This window comes from Lucilia cuprina, chromosome 2, assembly GCF_022045245.1.
Source record: "Lucilia cuprina isolate Lc7/37 chromosome 2, ASM2204524v1, whole genome shotgun sequence".
Taxonomy (NCBI): domain Eukaryota; kingdom Metazoa; phylum Arthropoda; class Insecta; order Diptera; family Calliphoridae; genus Lucilia; species Lucilia cuprina.
The window spans coordinates 59,519,726-59,536,888 of record NC_060950.1 but is presented as its reverse complement, the minus strand read 5'-3'; the positions used below and the strand labels follow the sequence as shown (position 1 = coordinate 59,536,888).

Here is a 17,163-nt window from a genome sequence, read left to right as displayed (position 1 = left end):
GGACTATGTTCTGGCTGGTCAGTTGGTTGAGGTTTCTTCGGGATCCACGTAGGGACTGTGGTTAAAACCCAAATCGCGGGAAGAGGGTTGCTTTCTTAAAAGACTGATACACATTGAATATGATTTTCATGATACATTTCTGTTAAAGTTCCTAGATGCTGGTACGAATTACAGAGCATGACTGTAGATTAATAAAGTGTTGGATTTGAGCTAATAATGAAAATATTGGGTATACAAGGTGGGGTTTTCTAAAGTTTCTAATGTTTTCTAATGTTTTGTGATCTTTTCTGAAGTTTCCTGACGTCTACTTGCATTCTATAGAGAATGGAGTAACTGATGGATTTGACGAATGGAGTGGCAAAGGATGGTCGTAGCGATTATCCTATATGGTTGAGTGTATGCTCAAGTTATCAGAGTGGGTTTCTGTAACTACTCAAATAAAGTATTGTCAATTAATATGATCCGTGTTTCAAACTACCAATTACCTACCTTGTGCTGTGCTGTGCTAGGTGCTGTTGCCAAAACAACAGAGCCATAGTAGTGTGGTTGGGCGTCCTTATGTTGGGGTTTGATTGAGCTTGCTCATTACACCTGTCTTTTCCCAACGTGACTACTATTGCAATAGATTAGATAACTCGAGTACTTGAGCAAAATGCTTGTATATAGACCAGAAGACCCATGTACAAAAATTGCAACCTGCGTGTAAGAAACAAAAAGGGGCAGTGGTTAGTTGCTTACTTTTTACTCACCCAGTGGATTAAAAAGACCCCCGTGAAATAAGGCCATCAAGACAGGTGCTCACGTCAAGCACTCCGACATTCGTGTCTTCTAAAAGTAAAATCTGTCGACTTTATGTATTTTCTAAAAGTAAAATCCTTCGACTTTAAACTAGATTTAGATTCAGATGAAAATTTTCAGCACAGCTTATGGGTTTGAAATTTGTTGGCCTGTGTTATTAAAGAAGCAAGTTTTATATGTCTACTCTTTAGATTACTTGGGGTGCTTACACTGGTATCCTGTATACGTGTAAGATGTTGCGCTGTGTAAACCGTCACTTATTTTTTGCATTAAGACTATCTTCCCATCTGTTGTATTCTGCAAAAAATTTTGACAGATCATAATTACTTGTGTGCTCGTGTGACATTTGACACAATATGTACATACCAATTAGAGCCATCTAAGTGGTTGGACATAAGTGGAAGTAACTTTCCTTAGAATTTCTTAAATTTTTTGTCGAAAATCAGCATATTTTAAAAGTTGACATCGAAACTATTTCTTAAAAAAAAATATTGATATGTAATGAGAACTTATTTTGAAGCTTTTTTTCAAAATAATTGACAATACTTTTCAGATTATATAGTGCGTCTAATTAGTTTATTTCTGTAAGCCCTAAGGTATGCTAATGATTTTAATAATTTAAATAAAATGTTTTTGATATTTAAACAAATTGTTATTAACAATTTGTAATGCATTGGATGTCACCACAAAAAAGGCTTGCGAAACAAAAATGTTTAAAAATGATTTTTCGCAATTATTTTTTGTTTATATTTTCTACAATTTTTTAATAATTTCTATACAAAAGGAGAATGTAAACAACTTTGCTAACTCTGAGTTAAAGTCTATAAAAGAACATCAAAATTTATTTCAATAATCCTTTTCTTTAAGCGAAACATCTATACAAATGTACATCTAGAATGGGTCACAACAGATACACTTCCGATTTATGTTAATCATTTTCTTTGTTGTGTTGCTACTTACAAGTGAGTTTTATAAGAACTAGTTCTTTCGTACTAGTCTACTACTTTCGTTCTTCAGTTGTTCAATGAAAAGCTTTTAACTTTTAGATGAAAATCTATTATATATAGTTTTCAAGGAAACATTGGCACAAGTTACAGTTCTTTGGCACAAGTTTTACATTGATACCAAATTAGTTTAATGAAACGTAAACTAGTTCTGCAACAACTTCTAAAAGCCAATTGAATGAATAGAACCGTTCAACAGAACAATTTTCAAATCCATAAGGTTTCTGTAATTTCTGTAAGTTTTATTTAAGAGCTTTCAGAGAATCAAAAGAACAAATTTGAAAAAAAAATCATTCACTGCTCCTTAGAACGATTTTCAAATCCAAAACACTCCGATAGTAAAAATTTCGAATAACACATCGTTGGTCTCAACTCTAGTACAGGCTATAAACTAGAGTTACTGGAGACTAAAATCATGCATTCTAGTACTAGCTCTCACAACAATGTTACTGAGAACGTATGTATTATGGAACCAATAACTACTCCATGACCTAGTTTCTAGTTAGCTTTTCAATTATCTAAATTCATACGATCATTAGCACTCATTCTAGAGCTATTAATTTTAAACAAATTCTATATTTGGAAACTATTTCTTAAAATGAAAATATACAGTATCGGTTATTCGATAACAAGAATAAACTATAATTACACTAAATCAAATGTGGCCTGCCCTAAACTAAATTGTTGAATTTGTTAAATCATGTTTTGAAAAAATCGTAAACGTTGTTCGTAAAATATAGTTATCTGTATAATAAGATTCATGTTTTTCATTGAATTATCGAATCACTATTCTATAGACTAGTTTATGGACTAGGCTATTGACTATTATAAATTCTAGTCTGTTGTCTTTTCAGGGGAGTTGTCTATTGATTAATCTATTAACTAGTCGATTGACTATTCTATGGACAAGTCTATGTACCAGACTATTGAAGCTAGTCAATTGACTATTTACTAGTCGACAGTCTATTCTTTTTACTAATCTATTGAGAAGTCTAAGGACTAGTAGATTTACTACTAGATTAGTCTAGAAACTAAGACTAATCTGTGTCTATATATACATAGATATAGATTAGTCTATGACAAGTCAATGCACTAGTCCGTTTAGGGACTAGTAAACCTGTCTTTGAATGGATCTAGTCGGTTAATGCACAAGACTATTTACTGTCTTTTCTATGGACTTGATAACCAAGACTAGTCGACAGTCTATTCTTTGGACTAATCAATTGAAAGGTCTAAGGACTAGTCGATTTACTATTTCATGATTTAGTCTGTTGATAAGTCTATGACTAGCCTACTGATGAGATTATGGACTAATTTATAGATTAGTCCAGAAACTAAGAGTAATTTGTACATATCTATATATATAGATATAGATTAGTCTATGACAAGTCAATGCACTTGTCCGTTTAAGGACTTATAAACCTGGTCTATAAACTAATCTAGTCGGTTGATGTACAAGACTATTGACTGTCTTTTCTATGGACTTGATAACCTAGGCTAGTCGACAGTCTATTCTTAGGACTAATCTATTGAGAAGTCTAGGTACTAGTCGATTTCCTAATTTATATACTAATCTATAGATTATCTATAAACTTTTCTAGAATAAGGCTATTGACAAATAAACTTAGTCTTTGGAATAGTATATTGTTTAGTCGTTAGACTAGTCTTTGACAAGTAAATGGCTTAGTCGGTTCACTTATCTATGGACTAGTAAAACTCGTCTGTAGATTGATCTATAGACTAGCCGGAATTGTATATTGTTTAGTCGTTAAGCTAGTCTTTAAAAAGTTAATGGACTTGTCGGTTCACTTATCTATGGACTAGTAATTGATTTATAGACTAGTCGGTTGATTAGTATGTATATACAACTAGTCTGTTGTCTAGTCTATGGATTAGTTAGTTAACTGTTTTATCTGTCAATGAAGAAGTCGTTTCACAATTTTATGGACTAGTAAACTTGGTCTAAGGACTTATCTATAAACTATTCCATTGATTAGTATATATGTATATACAACTAGTGTATGGACTAGTCATATGGACAAATCTATAAACTAGTTGATTGACTTATCTATGGATTTGTTAATTGACTATTTTGTGACTTTTATAAACTATTTGACAATTCTTATGACACGTTAATGGACTATACTTGAAAACCTAGTCAGTTAACTTGTACCGTAAGGAAAATCTTCTGAAATACAATTGTCCAATTCACCATCGATGTGGTATTGTTGTAGAGTTGTATGTTATTAAAATTTTACAAATAAACTTTTTTAAACAAAAACAAATCAATAATGAAAAAATTACGACATACTACGATACAACCTTACAACAACGATTGTGAATTGGACACTAGTGTAACTCACAACTGATGATTTGCCTAAAAGTTGATTATTTTTTATGGATAATGTTTTTTTTTTTTAAATAGTTTTAAAATGTTTCTGATGTTCTATTCTTTGTAATAATCTACAATTTCTATTACTAAAACTCTACTTTAAATCTACTTACTTTACTTTAAACTCTTATTAAGCTTATATTCTTACTTTTAGAAAAAAATTTTAACCAAAAAAATATTTACTTAGAATATTTAACAATTTAAAAAATTAGAACTTTATTTTGTTAATAACAAAAAAAACAAACACAAACGTAAACATCTAGACTGCTTAAATAAATAAAACAAAAATCTTTAACAAAAACAAATAATTAATTAAATTATATAATAAAGTAAAATTACATTATTTTTAATTGAACTTTATCATTTCCAATTGATTTTAAATAATAAAAAAAAACATCTTGTGAACATTGAGACTCGTTTAGGGAATTTTTCAAATTCGAAAAATTGAAAAAAATGAAGCAAAAACAAAATAAAAATTTAAAAACCCAAAAAAAAAACTTATTTTAAAAAAATCTTAAAAACTTTTTTATACAAATCAAAAAACAAACACCATTTTACAAACCGCATTAAAAAACCAAACAAAAATAACAACAATATATGGTTAACGGTAGAAAAACAAAATGTCTTCTTTAATGATATTGAGAATATCTAACTTTTACAAATACACAAAAACACACACATACAAAAAAATAACGGATTAAGTCAATAAATTTCTATCTCTCTCTTTCACGTACACTAACAAATTTGCTCTAACTACAAACATATACAAACACCCAGCTAGCATTTGGAAGATTGTTGGATGATTAATCAGTAAACTGAGTTATTTTTTTACACCTTTTGATGACCTAAAAGTGATTAATAAGTTAAGCGCTTAAAAAATGACTCGAAAATGAAAAACAATAACAAAATGTATAGCAATCATAAATTGATCATCCTGGTGTTTAAAATATGATGGTTTTAAAAACTTATTTCATGGTCATTTTCAAGCAGTTGGACCCAGTTAGCATTTGGAAGATTATTGGATGATTAATCAATAAACTGAGTCATTTTTGACTCCTTTTGATGACCTAAAAGTTATTAATAAGTTAAGCGCTTAAAAAATGACTCGTATATGATCCACATATATGATTGAAAACTGAATATTTGAAAAACAATAACAAAATGTATATCAATCATAAATTGATCATATTGGTGTTTAAAATATGATGGTTTTAAAAACTTATTTTGTGGTCATATTTCAAGCAGTTGGAAGATCTAAATTTGTTCTTTATTTAATCGTTTTTGTTTGTAATGAAATAGCCAAACTTGCACTTAAAAATGACTTAAAAGAAGATTCAAAAATGAGTCGAAACTGATTAGAAATTATGCTCAGAAAAGACTCTTTTGGAAGAGTTAGCAAAACATTTTGTGTGTTCTCAAATGAGTTGATATAATTCTCATTTCGTTTATAAAATGAAATGTATAAGTATTGAAATTTGTGTGATATTTATAAAGTTGATTTTCTGTTAGGGAAATTGAAATTATATTAATTTTTTAATTATAATACTTTTATATGTTTAATGATCTTCTACGGAAGATAGTTAGGCGATTAATCACAAAACTAAATCTAAATAATTCGAATTAAAATTTAAAATCTGATTTATTTGAAAAAAAAAACCCAATAACAAAATGTATACCAATCATAAATTAAAATAAATTCAGGTGTTTCAAAATTTAATTGTTTAAAAATTTAGTTTGTTGTTAAATTTCAAGCAGTCGAAAGATCTAAAAATGTTTTCTGTCTGTAACAAACATACAAATTACTCAGAAAAGACTCAAAAATGACTATAATATGATTCGGAAATAACTCAAAAACACGACTAGTTCTTTGGCTCATTAAAATGACTTAAAAAAGATAAAAACAATGAGTCATAATTGATCAGAAGTGGGGCTTATAAATGACTTATTTAGAAGAGTCGCGGTTAGGGTATCATATTCTCCCGACGAATGTATCATTTATGATTAGAAAATGAGCGCATATATGATCATTTTAATCGCGCAGAAGAGTCATAAATGACTCGAATGTGATCAATGCTAGCTGGGCACCTACACACACACAATGTAATTAAAAGTGAGACTTGAAATTTCAAATAAAATAACACTTGATACTTTTTTTACTAGCTTAACTAAAAAAAATAATAAAAAATCTAAAATTTTTGTAAAACATTATTTTTTTTTAATTTTTTAATTTTTTACTTTTATTTTCTTTAAAAATTTTTCTATAATTTAAAAACAAAACAAAAAAACCAAAAACAAAAACTTAAACATATTTTTATATGAAACTTGTAGTATTCTTAATAAAAAAAAAACATAAAAAATTAAAAAAAATATATATTAAATTACTGTTGTTGTTGGCTTTTATATATTACAAAAAAATAAAAATAAAATTATTATAAAATAAAAATCATACTTATTATAATTATTATACATTTATATACACTTTGCATTTGTATTTTTATTATTAACAAAAAAATAATTATTATTTTTTTATTTAGTAGTTGTAATTATTAATTATTAAATTTTAAGCATTAAATGTGTAAAACTTATAAATAACAATTAAACAAAACTCTTGATCTAAAAATATATATATTTTTTAAGCTGATATAACAACAAAAAAGAAATAACAATTAATTATTAAATGAATAAACAAACGCCGCCACCGCTTAGTAATTTTATTACATATTTCATTTTATTAAAAAAAATAATTAACAAAAAAAAATTAACTAATTTCTTAAGTCCTTTAGAGAAAACTACTCAAGTGTTTTTTTGTTAATAAAAATACTTAATAATTTTGTTTTCTTTTTTTTTTTAATTAATTATTTAGTATTTTTCCCATTAGTTTTTGTATTTATTAATTATTTTGTTTTATTATCTTGTTATTATTAATAACTAAATAAAAACCGTATGACGTTGTTTTAAATTTATATTTGTATTATCTAGTAATTATCTAGTATTGTCTTTTTTAACTGATTTTGATTAAATAATTTTTGATATATTTTTAATATATTTTAATTGATTTTTTTTAAAGTAGTATTTGAAATACATTTTTGTAGCATAGTCAGTTCCAAAGAAGAAACTTTTCTATATTTGAAAGTACTTTTGATAAGCATAAGTTTGAAAATAATAAAAATTTCTAAACTTTTCATAAAAATTCTTACGAAATTATACTTAAAACTAGCTATATCCAGTGTACTTTGCTCCCCTAAAAGCAAAAAAACCCACTTACACATGTGAGATGCCACAGAACGCCTTACATGATGTTCGAGTGTATTTCGGAATTGTTCTCTAGTCCTATAGGTGGGATCACAGCGTCTACTCTGATGAGCAATATCACGCAACTGTTCCACTTGCGGATATTCAGAATCAGCCCGTCGAACTTTATGTTCGGCTGTATTTTGAGTTTGGTCCTCTTCTCGATAAGTTGGATCAGACTGTCTTACATAATGCTCGAGAATATTACGAAATTGTTCTAAAGTCCTATATATGGTATCACAGCGTCTTCTCCGAAGACTAAGCGTATCACGCAACTGTTCCACTTGTCGATATTTAGAATCAGCCTGTCGAACTTGATGTTCGGCTGTATTTTGAGTTTGCTCCTCTTCTCGATAAGTTGGATCAGACTGTCTTACATAATGCTCGAGAATATTACGAAATTGTTCTAAAGTCCTATATATGGTATCACAGCGTCTACTCTAATGACTAAGCATATCACTCAACTGTTCCACTTGCCAATATTCAGAATCAGCTAGTCGAACTTGATGTTCAACTGTATTTTGAGTTTGCTCCTCTTCTCGAAAAGTTGGATCAGACCGTCTAACATGATGCTCGAGTGTATTACGGAATTGTTCTCCGGTCCTATAGGTGGTATCACTTCGTCTACTCTGATGACTAAGCGTATCACGCAACTGTTCTACTTGCCGATATTCAGAATCAGCCCTTCGAACTTGATATTCAGCTGTATTTCGAGTTTGCTCCTCTTCTCGATAAGCTGGATCAAAACGCCTTTCATGTTGTTCGAATGTATTACAGAGTTGTTCTCCGATCCTATATATAGTATCACTGCGTCTACTCTGATGGCTAAGGGTATCACGCAACGGCTTCGCTTGCCGTTATTCAGAATCATCCCTTTGAACTTGATGTTCGGCTGTATTTCGAGTTTGCTCCTCTTCTCGATAAGCTGGATCAGAACGCCTTTCGTGATGTTCGAATGTATTACGGAGTTGTTCTCCGGTTCTATATATGGGATAGGGCCGGAAAACAACTCCGCTTGCCGATAATCAGAATCAGCCCTTCGAACTTGTTGTTCAGCTGTATTTCGAGTTTGCTCCTCTTCTCGTTATGCTGCAATAGAACGTCTAACTTGGTGTTTCCGAGTGTTTCTAGTTTACTCTTGCAGTCGGAATACAGGATCTAACCTACGGTTATAAATGTTCACATGAATGTCAAAGTTTTTCATGTAAAATTTTAAGATTTTAGCTGCTACAACAACTCAGATATACAAATTTTTCTATGTAATTCAAACGGGGGTTCCAAGCCACCCCCTGATGAAAGTTCGCTTTTTTCCCCCCAAAATGTTCAGATTAATATGAAAATGTTTAAATCGTGTTTTGGACTTTAATTCAGGACAGAGCTGTAGAAGAATAATGATACAAAATCTGTTATTTAAAATGTTATGCTCGAAAATTTAAAGATCTTATGAATAACCAAAATGTCGAGAGTTTGGTAGTAATTGAATCAAATCTCAAGACCGCAAAGAGTGTTCTAAAGATTTGCAAAACTAAACATGAGACAAAAAGGCATAGGGGGTTCTATGGGGTCAAATAATTGCATATCAATACAAAAAATCGGTATAAATATAATTCTCTGAATTATATTTATATCAAGATAAAATTCATAAATCGTTTCAGGATCGACCCATATTGAAACATATTGAAGCATAATTTTAAGAAAATTACATTTTGAAAAATTTTGCATTAGAAAAAGATCAATAACGTCGTCAATTGCTAAAGGATAAACAGAAAAACATCGATCTCACGCAGAATCAGAATCACTTTCGAATTTAGAAGTAAATAAAATAGGTTTTAAAATTGAAAACTATTGAAAATTGTTGAAATCGGTTCAGCATTTCACTTAGTGTTTTTCATATAAAATTTTTAAAAAATATTGTTTTATATTCTTCTTTCTGAATACTGGCCTGAGATGTGTCCGTCTGTCCGACTGGCTGTATATGTAAAGCACAAAGTACAGATCGACGTTTTTAAGATATTTTGTTAAAATTTGAACCAAAAATGTTTTTTTCACACGAAAACTATTGAAAATTGTTTAAATTGGCACAACATTTCACTTATTCCCCATACAACTGGATCTTCCGATTTGGACTCTTTTATGCGGTAATTAAATTAAATATTAGCACAACTGTGTTGTATATAAGTATAAATGTTATGTCCAAATTTTTGTAATGATCGGATCTTAATTGAATGTAGCCCTCAGACAAATCTTTCTCTAAATGTGCAAAATTGTCTTAAACCCATTAGTATGCTCGACCATTTCTGTTAGCAGTTTAACACCAAAATGTTTATAATTTTTTAATAACATCCCTTGTCAAGATATATAAGTACATACGTACGACAATACTATGTAATGTTGACAACGTGGCGTTGTCAACATTATTCGTTATGGTTAATATTAAAATTCCAATTTTTTTTTATTTGGGGAATTAATTTTATAACAAAAAAAAAAAAAAAAAAGAAGAGAACTTGAGCTCAATTTTTTTTTAGTTTAGTTTTAAATATTTAATTTTAATTCTTTTATACAAATATTTTTTTTAATATTTTTAAAAACAACGTCATACATTTTTTTCTTGTTAATTTATAAGATTTTACTTCAAATTGTTTTATAAATTAATATTTAAAATATTATTCTTTTCAACTATATTTAAAATATAAAATTATTGAATTTGACAATTTATAAGAAAAAAACAAAAAACCCAAACTAGTCATTTCTTTTAAAGTCTAAATTAAATTTTAATTAAATTATATATTAATTAATAATAAAGTTATTTTAAAAAAATGTATTTTCTTCTTTAAGTTTTCTTTTTTTTTTGTTATAGTTAAAATTATTTAAAATTGCAATAATTGCGTAGAAATACAGGGTGTTAACAAAAATAAATAAAAAATATTGTTTTTTTCTGATTTGTTTAAACAGTTAATTATTTTTATAAAAGATTAAAAGATTTTAACTAATTTTTAAATTAAATAAAAATAAAAAAATTAATAAAAACACAAAAAACCCCACCTTTTCAACGAAATAAAATATTAAACAATTTTTGTTTAAGTTTAAATTTTTTTTACAATAAACACCCTTTTATAAACTTAATTAATATAAAATAAATAAATGAAAATCTATTTAATAAAAGGAATTTACATAAAAAAATCTATAACTAAAACAAAATAAATGTGAAAATTTTTTAACTTTTTAAAACGACATTTCTAAAAAGCCACTACTTTAGTCCCTTAAAGGTTTAATTATTAAAAAAAAAAAACAAAGTATTAATAAAACAATTTATAAAAAAAAATATAAAACAAAACAAAAATTAATAAATTAATATTAATTAATTCAATGTGTGTGTGAACTTAGATCAAACATGAATATTTTTAAATGTTTATGGTTAAAAATAAAATAAAAACTAAAAAAAGAAAACATAAAGAGCAATTATTAAATTAAAATTTTAAATAATAAAACAAAAAAATACATTAAACATATTTTGCATTTAGTCATTGTGTATAGATTTTTATCATTAATATATTATTTTTTTAAATAAATAAAAAAACAAAAACATAAATAAAAATCATTAAACACAATATAAATGTGAACGTTATTATTGAATATTATTATAAAAATAAAATTATTGGCAAAAATTAAAAAAAAAAATAAACAAAATCATACATACATATTTTTATACCTTAAAAAAAACAAAATCAATTCACTTTAATAATAATTATTATTAAAAAACTCATTATTATTAATTATTATTAATTATTATATATTATTTATACATTATTATTATTAAAATTATTATTACTAATTGTATTTGTCATCAAGCAAAAAAAAACAAAAATCATCATTAAACATTATATTAAATTTTGATATTAAACAAACAAAACCCAAAACCGACTTAAAAAAAATAAAACTAAAAACAGTCTTTTTTAATGCTTAGGGGCCACAATTTTCCAAAAAAAAAATATATAAAATAACAAGAATGAAAATAATATAACATCAAAAAAAATCTAAAAAAAATCAAGATCTTAAAAAAGTCTTAACAAAAAAATAAAATAAAAATAATAAATATAAAAATAATTAAATACATAATTATAAATATTGTAAGTATTTCTATTTCCATCACAATAAATTATTTTGTTTTTTAATAAAACTAACAACAAAATTTGTTTTATTTCAATAAATTTTCAAAAAAAAAAAAAACGAACTTCCAAAGAAGTGAAAAAGAAGTAGAAATACTGAGTAGTGGAAGTAGAAAGAAAAAACCTAATTTTAACACAGACTTGTCATAGAAGAAATGCCCTTTTTAATTGATTTCAAAATCACTACATCTGAAGTCATTCTCAGGAAGTAGTTTTTATGTTCTTTTTTTTGTTTTGGTGGTTATTAGGAAATGAAATTTTATTATTTATAATTTATTACTCTACATGCTTAATTTCATGTCTCTTGGTCCAATTTTATAGAAAATTCAAAAGTACCAAAGTACCTTTTGAAAACAAAAAAAAGTACCAAAAAGTTCCTTTTTTGGGTTCTCACCTAACTCCGACTCTACATACTTAATTTTATATTTCTAGGTTCAATATTATAGAAAATTCAAAAAGTACCATTTGTAGAAGGAAAAAGTACCAAAAAGTCTTACTAAGTCAAGGCCCAACATGCTAAATTTAATGTTTCTAGGTTTAATATTACAGAAAATTCAAAAAGTACCTTTTGTACAACGAAAAAGTACAAAAAAAGTTCCTTTTTACAGGTTCGTATTTAGTCAAGGCCCAATATGCTAAATTTCATGTTTCTAGGTTTAATATTACAGAAAATTCAAAAAGTACTTTTTGTATAACGAACAAGTACCAAGTACCATACCCTCGTATGGGTTCTCGCCTAATCCGGACTTTACATACTTAATTTCATGTTTCTAAGTTAAATATTATAGAAAATTCAAAAAGTACATTTTGTAGAACGAAAAAGTGACAAAAAGTCCCTTTTTCTAGGTTCTTACCTAGTTAAGGCCCTACATTTAAAATTTCATATTTCTAGGTTCAATATTAAAGATAATTCAAAAAGTACCTTTTGTAGAACGAAAAAGTACCAAAAAGTTTCCTTTTATGAGTTCTGATCTAATCCGAGCTCAACATACTTAATTTCATGTTTCTTGGTTTAATATTATAGAAAATTCAAAAAGTACCTTTGTATAACGAAAAAGTACCAAAAAGTCCCCTTTTATGTGATCTCACCTAAGCCGAGCTCTGCACTCAATATTATAGAAAATTCAAAAAGTACCTTTTGTATAACGAAAAAGTACCAAAAAGTCCCCTTTTATGTGTTCTCGCATAATCCGGGCTCTACATACTTAATTTCATGTTTCTAGGTTCAATATTATATAAAATGCAAAAAGTACCTTTTGTAGAACGAAAGAGTACCAACAAGTCCCCCTTAATGGGTTTTCACCTAATTCAGACTCTACATACTTAATTTCATGTTTCTAGGTTTCAATATTATAGAAAATTAAAAAAGTATCTTTTGAAGAACGAAAAAGTACCAAAAATTCCCCATTTATCGGTTCTCAGTTAATTCGGGCCCTACATACTTCATTTCATATTTCTTGAGTCAATTCTATAGAAAACATAAAAAATACCCTTTCAAAAATGAAAAAGTATCAAAAGTTCTTTTTTATTGGTTTTTTTATCTTCCTAAGTTCGATATTATAGAAAATTCTAAAAGTACCTTTTAAAAAACGAAAAAGTACAAAAAATCCCATTTTAAAGGTTATCACTTTACCCGGACCCTACATACTGAGGTTAGATGATAGCCAATTCAAAAAGTACCTTTTTAGGGGAAAGTTGTTAAAACTGAAATTGTTATTAGATTTGATATGGTTTAATGGGATATCAAGAGTTTGCTCCCTATAATGTTGGCATTTTCCCGGCACTTTTGCAGATGGAGGCGGAACTGGTTTCTGTTCTAAGGAACAGAAGTATAAGCTGTGAGATGTACGATATAACTATCAGGAAAAAGATATTTCGCGGTATGCCGCAAGGTGGCATTTTGTGACCCTTACTCTGGATTACCACGATTATTAGCATCCTGAGGACCCTAACTGGTAAAGGACTTGAACCTGTCTGTTATGCAGACGATGTCGTAATACTCATAAAGGGATATGATCCAAATTATTGGTATAGAAGAGCTGAGAGGATAGGATCAACAAGGCACATCGGTTCCGGGCGATATGTAGGAGAAATGGGGTCATGAAATGGGGTCTTAGTCCTACTATGACAATTTGGTTTTATTAAAGTGTAATAAGGCCAATCCTTGTTTTTGCTTCAATAAACTGGTGCTTTGAAAACATATTTATGTTGGCTCTTAGGCAAACTGGTCAAAAGCGGTTATAGGACACGTCATTAATGTATACCGGACACATTACAAGGTTATACGCAATCATCGGACATGCCTGATCGCATACAAGACATAGAATATGCCAGAAACTTTGAAAAGCTGATTATATTTAGAATGTCTTGGTCAGGCTGAACATTAGAGCAAATACCAGTAGGGATCTGTTGTTGTTGAGCCTGGGATTCTATATTGAAAACCAAAAAGCAAAGCTTCCAGACAGAAATCCGAGCAATTACGGAATGCGTAAATTGGATTAGAATATAGTTACCGCCTTAAAATATTTACCGAGAGCCAGAAGGTAATTAGGGCGATATAAAGTAAGATAGAAGTAGAATTGGAAGTGAATGTATTCTGAAATAACATTTCAGACTAACACTGGTTAAAAGATTGTTAGGAATTACCTCCAGGAAACTGATTTTCTAAACATTGAAAAATAATGCATTCAGTGAACAATGTTTTTTTCCATTAAAAGCAGCGCACAACAGGCCCGATAGTGACAGAACCTAACCTTACCTTTTGAAAAATGAAAAAGTACTAAAATGTTCCCTTCTTTTAGGTTATCACTTACTCTGCACCCTACATGTTTAATTTCTTGTTTCTAGGTTCAATAATATAGAGAATTCGCAAACGTAGCGTCTGAAATAGTACCAAAAACCCCCGTTTGAAAGAGTAAAGTTTAAAGAGGTGCTACCAGTACCTCTATTCTGCCGGGACTATAAACTGGTGATGTTAAATGTATACTCGGTATTTCCAAAGAATGATTTGACATGAAGTCAAACTAGAGTACCTTATAATCTGGTATTACAGGTGGCCAGTTGTCCGGAGGATTTTGTCCTGGCTGGTCAGTTGATTGAGGTTTTTTCGAGATCCAAGTAGTGGCTGTGGTTTTAATTTGCTGGAATGAGTTTCAATTAACCACTGGGCAAGGCTGTGGATTAATAAAATGTTGGAATTGAGCTGATAATTACACCAATTGCAACAGAAGTAGTGGCTGTGGCACTAAGCGTTGAAAATGAGTTGATATTAATTGTATATGGTACGGGATGAATGTGGGGTACGGCGGGCCTCATCCACCCGTCTACTTATAATAAAAGTGTCTTATGTTTTTCTCTTATGAATGTGTCGTATGAATGAGATGTGTGCTGGGTTGTATGATGATGAAAGGTATCATACATATGATACCATTAAATTTTCCCTTCTTGGCCATAGTGTGTCCCTGTGAGTAAGAACAACAATGTCTTTGGCTTATTGATGGATCGTACTTTGGTCCACCGGTTACGTCTCTAGGTGCTGTTGCCGAATCAACAGAGGCCATCCAATGGTCAGAGATTAGATAGATCGAGTACTCCAGCGAAGTACTTGTGCATGGACCGGTCAAGGCCAATGTACAAAAATTGCCACTTGAGTTCTTCATTGAAGAATAAAGGGGCGATGGTAGACCGTTCTCAAGTCTACCCAGTGGATGAAAAAGACCACCGTGAGATAAGGCCGTCAAGGCAGGTGATCACGTTAAAACTCTCGACATTCATTCATACATACGGGTAGACGGACATGGCTAAATCAACTCCGATATCTATAAGAATGTCGTCTCTAGTTTGGCTAGCAAATGTAGTCTTATGTTTTCACCGATTGTTGATGAGAAATAAAAGTGCTAAGGTACCTATAGTTAAGTTATGTCCGTCTTCTCTCGTATCTAAGATACATTTACTTCTTAGATACGAGAGTCTATTCTATTCGTATAGTCTAAAGTTTAGACTAAGTATAAACACCACTTTATAAATACAGTATTGCTGATTTTAAACTAAATAAATATTTGTAGTAGTACTATTGTGATTTTTATCTTTTTCTCTCAACTGATAACGATGTGAATAAAATGATTTATTTACTTTTACCACCAGCAATTGTCATTTAATAAGAATTTAATTTACCCACCTATTTTTGTTGTTTTCAACGAGAAATGAATGTAAACAACATTTTATTTTGAACTTTTATCAGCACTAAAGTATTTCTGAATTGCAAAAACAAATAAAGAAAGAATGACGTTGTGGCCACACTTTTCAAATAAAAACAACGGCATCTCTTATCAGTGTATTTGCTACTAATGTATTTGCTGTATGTATGACCAATGTTTCAAATGCCTTTAAGGGTAATTATAATTTCTTGATGAGATGTGTTAAAGAGTTTTTAGAAAAATCCTAAAAGAAGTGCGTAATCAAATTTATGTATTTAAAAATTAAATTTTATAACTTTATTACGATCATATGCAATTTTTCTTATCAGACTCATGACTTACATAACACCTATTTAGCGGTTATTAAAACAGGGTGTATTGTTAAATAAAAACACACCCTTCACACTTTATTAATTTTCTGTTTATTTTAATTTCTTGGATCTATATAAAACAGGTGCTGTCTTATTCAAACATTTGATCGGGAAAAATTGGTAATTTCATGTTTTTTATTCACTCCTTTATAGTTCAATGGAGTTGCAACGTTCAACCACAGACAAAGACGACTCAGCGCCAAACTTAGAATTTCTATCTATCTATCTATCTATCTATCTATCTATCTATCTATCTATCTATCTATCTATCTATCTATCTATCTATTTATCTATCTATCTATTTATCTATCTATCTATCTATCTATCTATCTATCTATCTATCTATCTATCTATCTATCTATCTATCTATCTATCTATCTATCTATCTATCTATCTATCTATCTATCTATCTATCTATCTATCTATCTATCTATCTATCTATCTATCTATCTATTATTTAACATGTAACAGTCACTACATTGCGGGGTACCACTGAGTCGGCAATAGCGCAGGAATCTCATCCCGAAATGTTTATATCACCATGCTTGAGTCCTTTCAGCAACATTACCTTGGGTTTTTAAGCACAACCATCATATAAGAGAGTCTTAGTCCCTGTCTTTATAAAAGCGGAATAGATATGATAGCAATATCTAGAACTCGAAATTAAATTGATTCATGGCCCTAGTACCTAAAATCCGTACATAGGTTGGGCTGTAAAATTATATGTTGGGAATGAGCTGATATACAAAGATTAAGCTTTGGAATGATGTTTGACTTTTGGGTAATAGATGTATCTGATAAAAGAGGAAGTGGTTGAAGCGACAAAGAAGATTGATGGATTAAGAAGTTTAAAGAGATGTTAAGACTAATAAGACTTGTTGCATACTTTAGTATGATGAAGACTTTTGAGCTGCAGTTTTCCTAAATGGTTGTGTGGGTTTGGAT

The 17,163-nt window shown here is 29.1% G+C and overlaps 1 protein-coding gene across 1 annotated transcript; it reads right to left on the bottom strand.

The window, feature by feature from the left end:
* Nucleotides 1-5,220: 5,220 nt before the first annotated feature.
* LOC124421000 lies at nucleotides 5,221-13,098 on the bottom strand. The gene is made up of 4 exons (XM_046955645.1): nucleotides 13,094-13,098; nucleotides 7,963-8,235; nucleotides 7,460-7,899; nucleotides 5,221-5,261 (listed from the first exon to the last, which is right to left on the bottom strand). Exons 1-4 carry the CDS (start codon nucleotides 13,096-13,098, stop codon nucleotides 5,221-5,223), a joined length of 759 nt encoding a protein of 252 aa, XP_046811601.1.
* Between the last annotated feature and the right edge of the window lie 4,065 nt (nucleotides 13,099-17,163).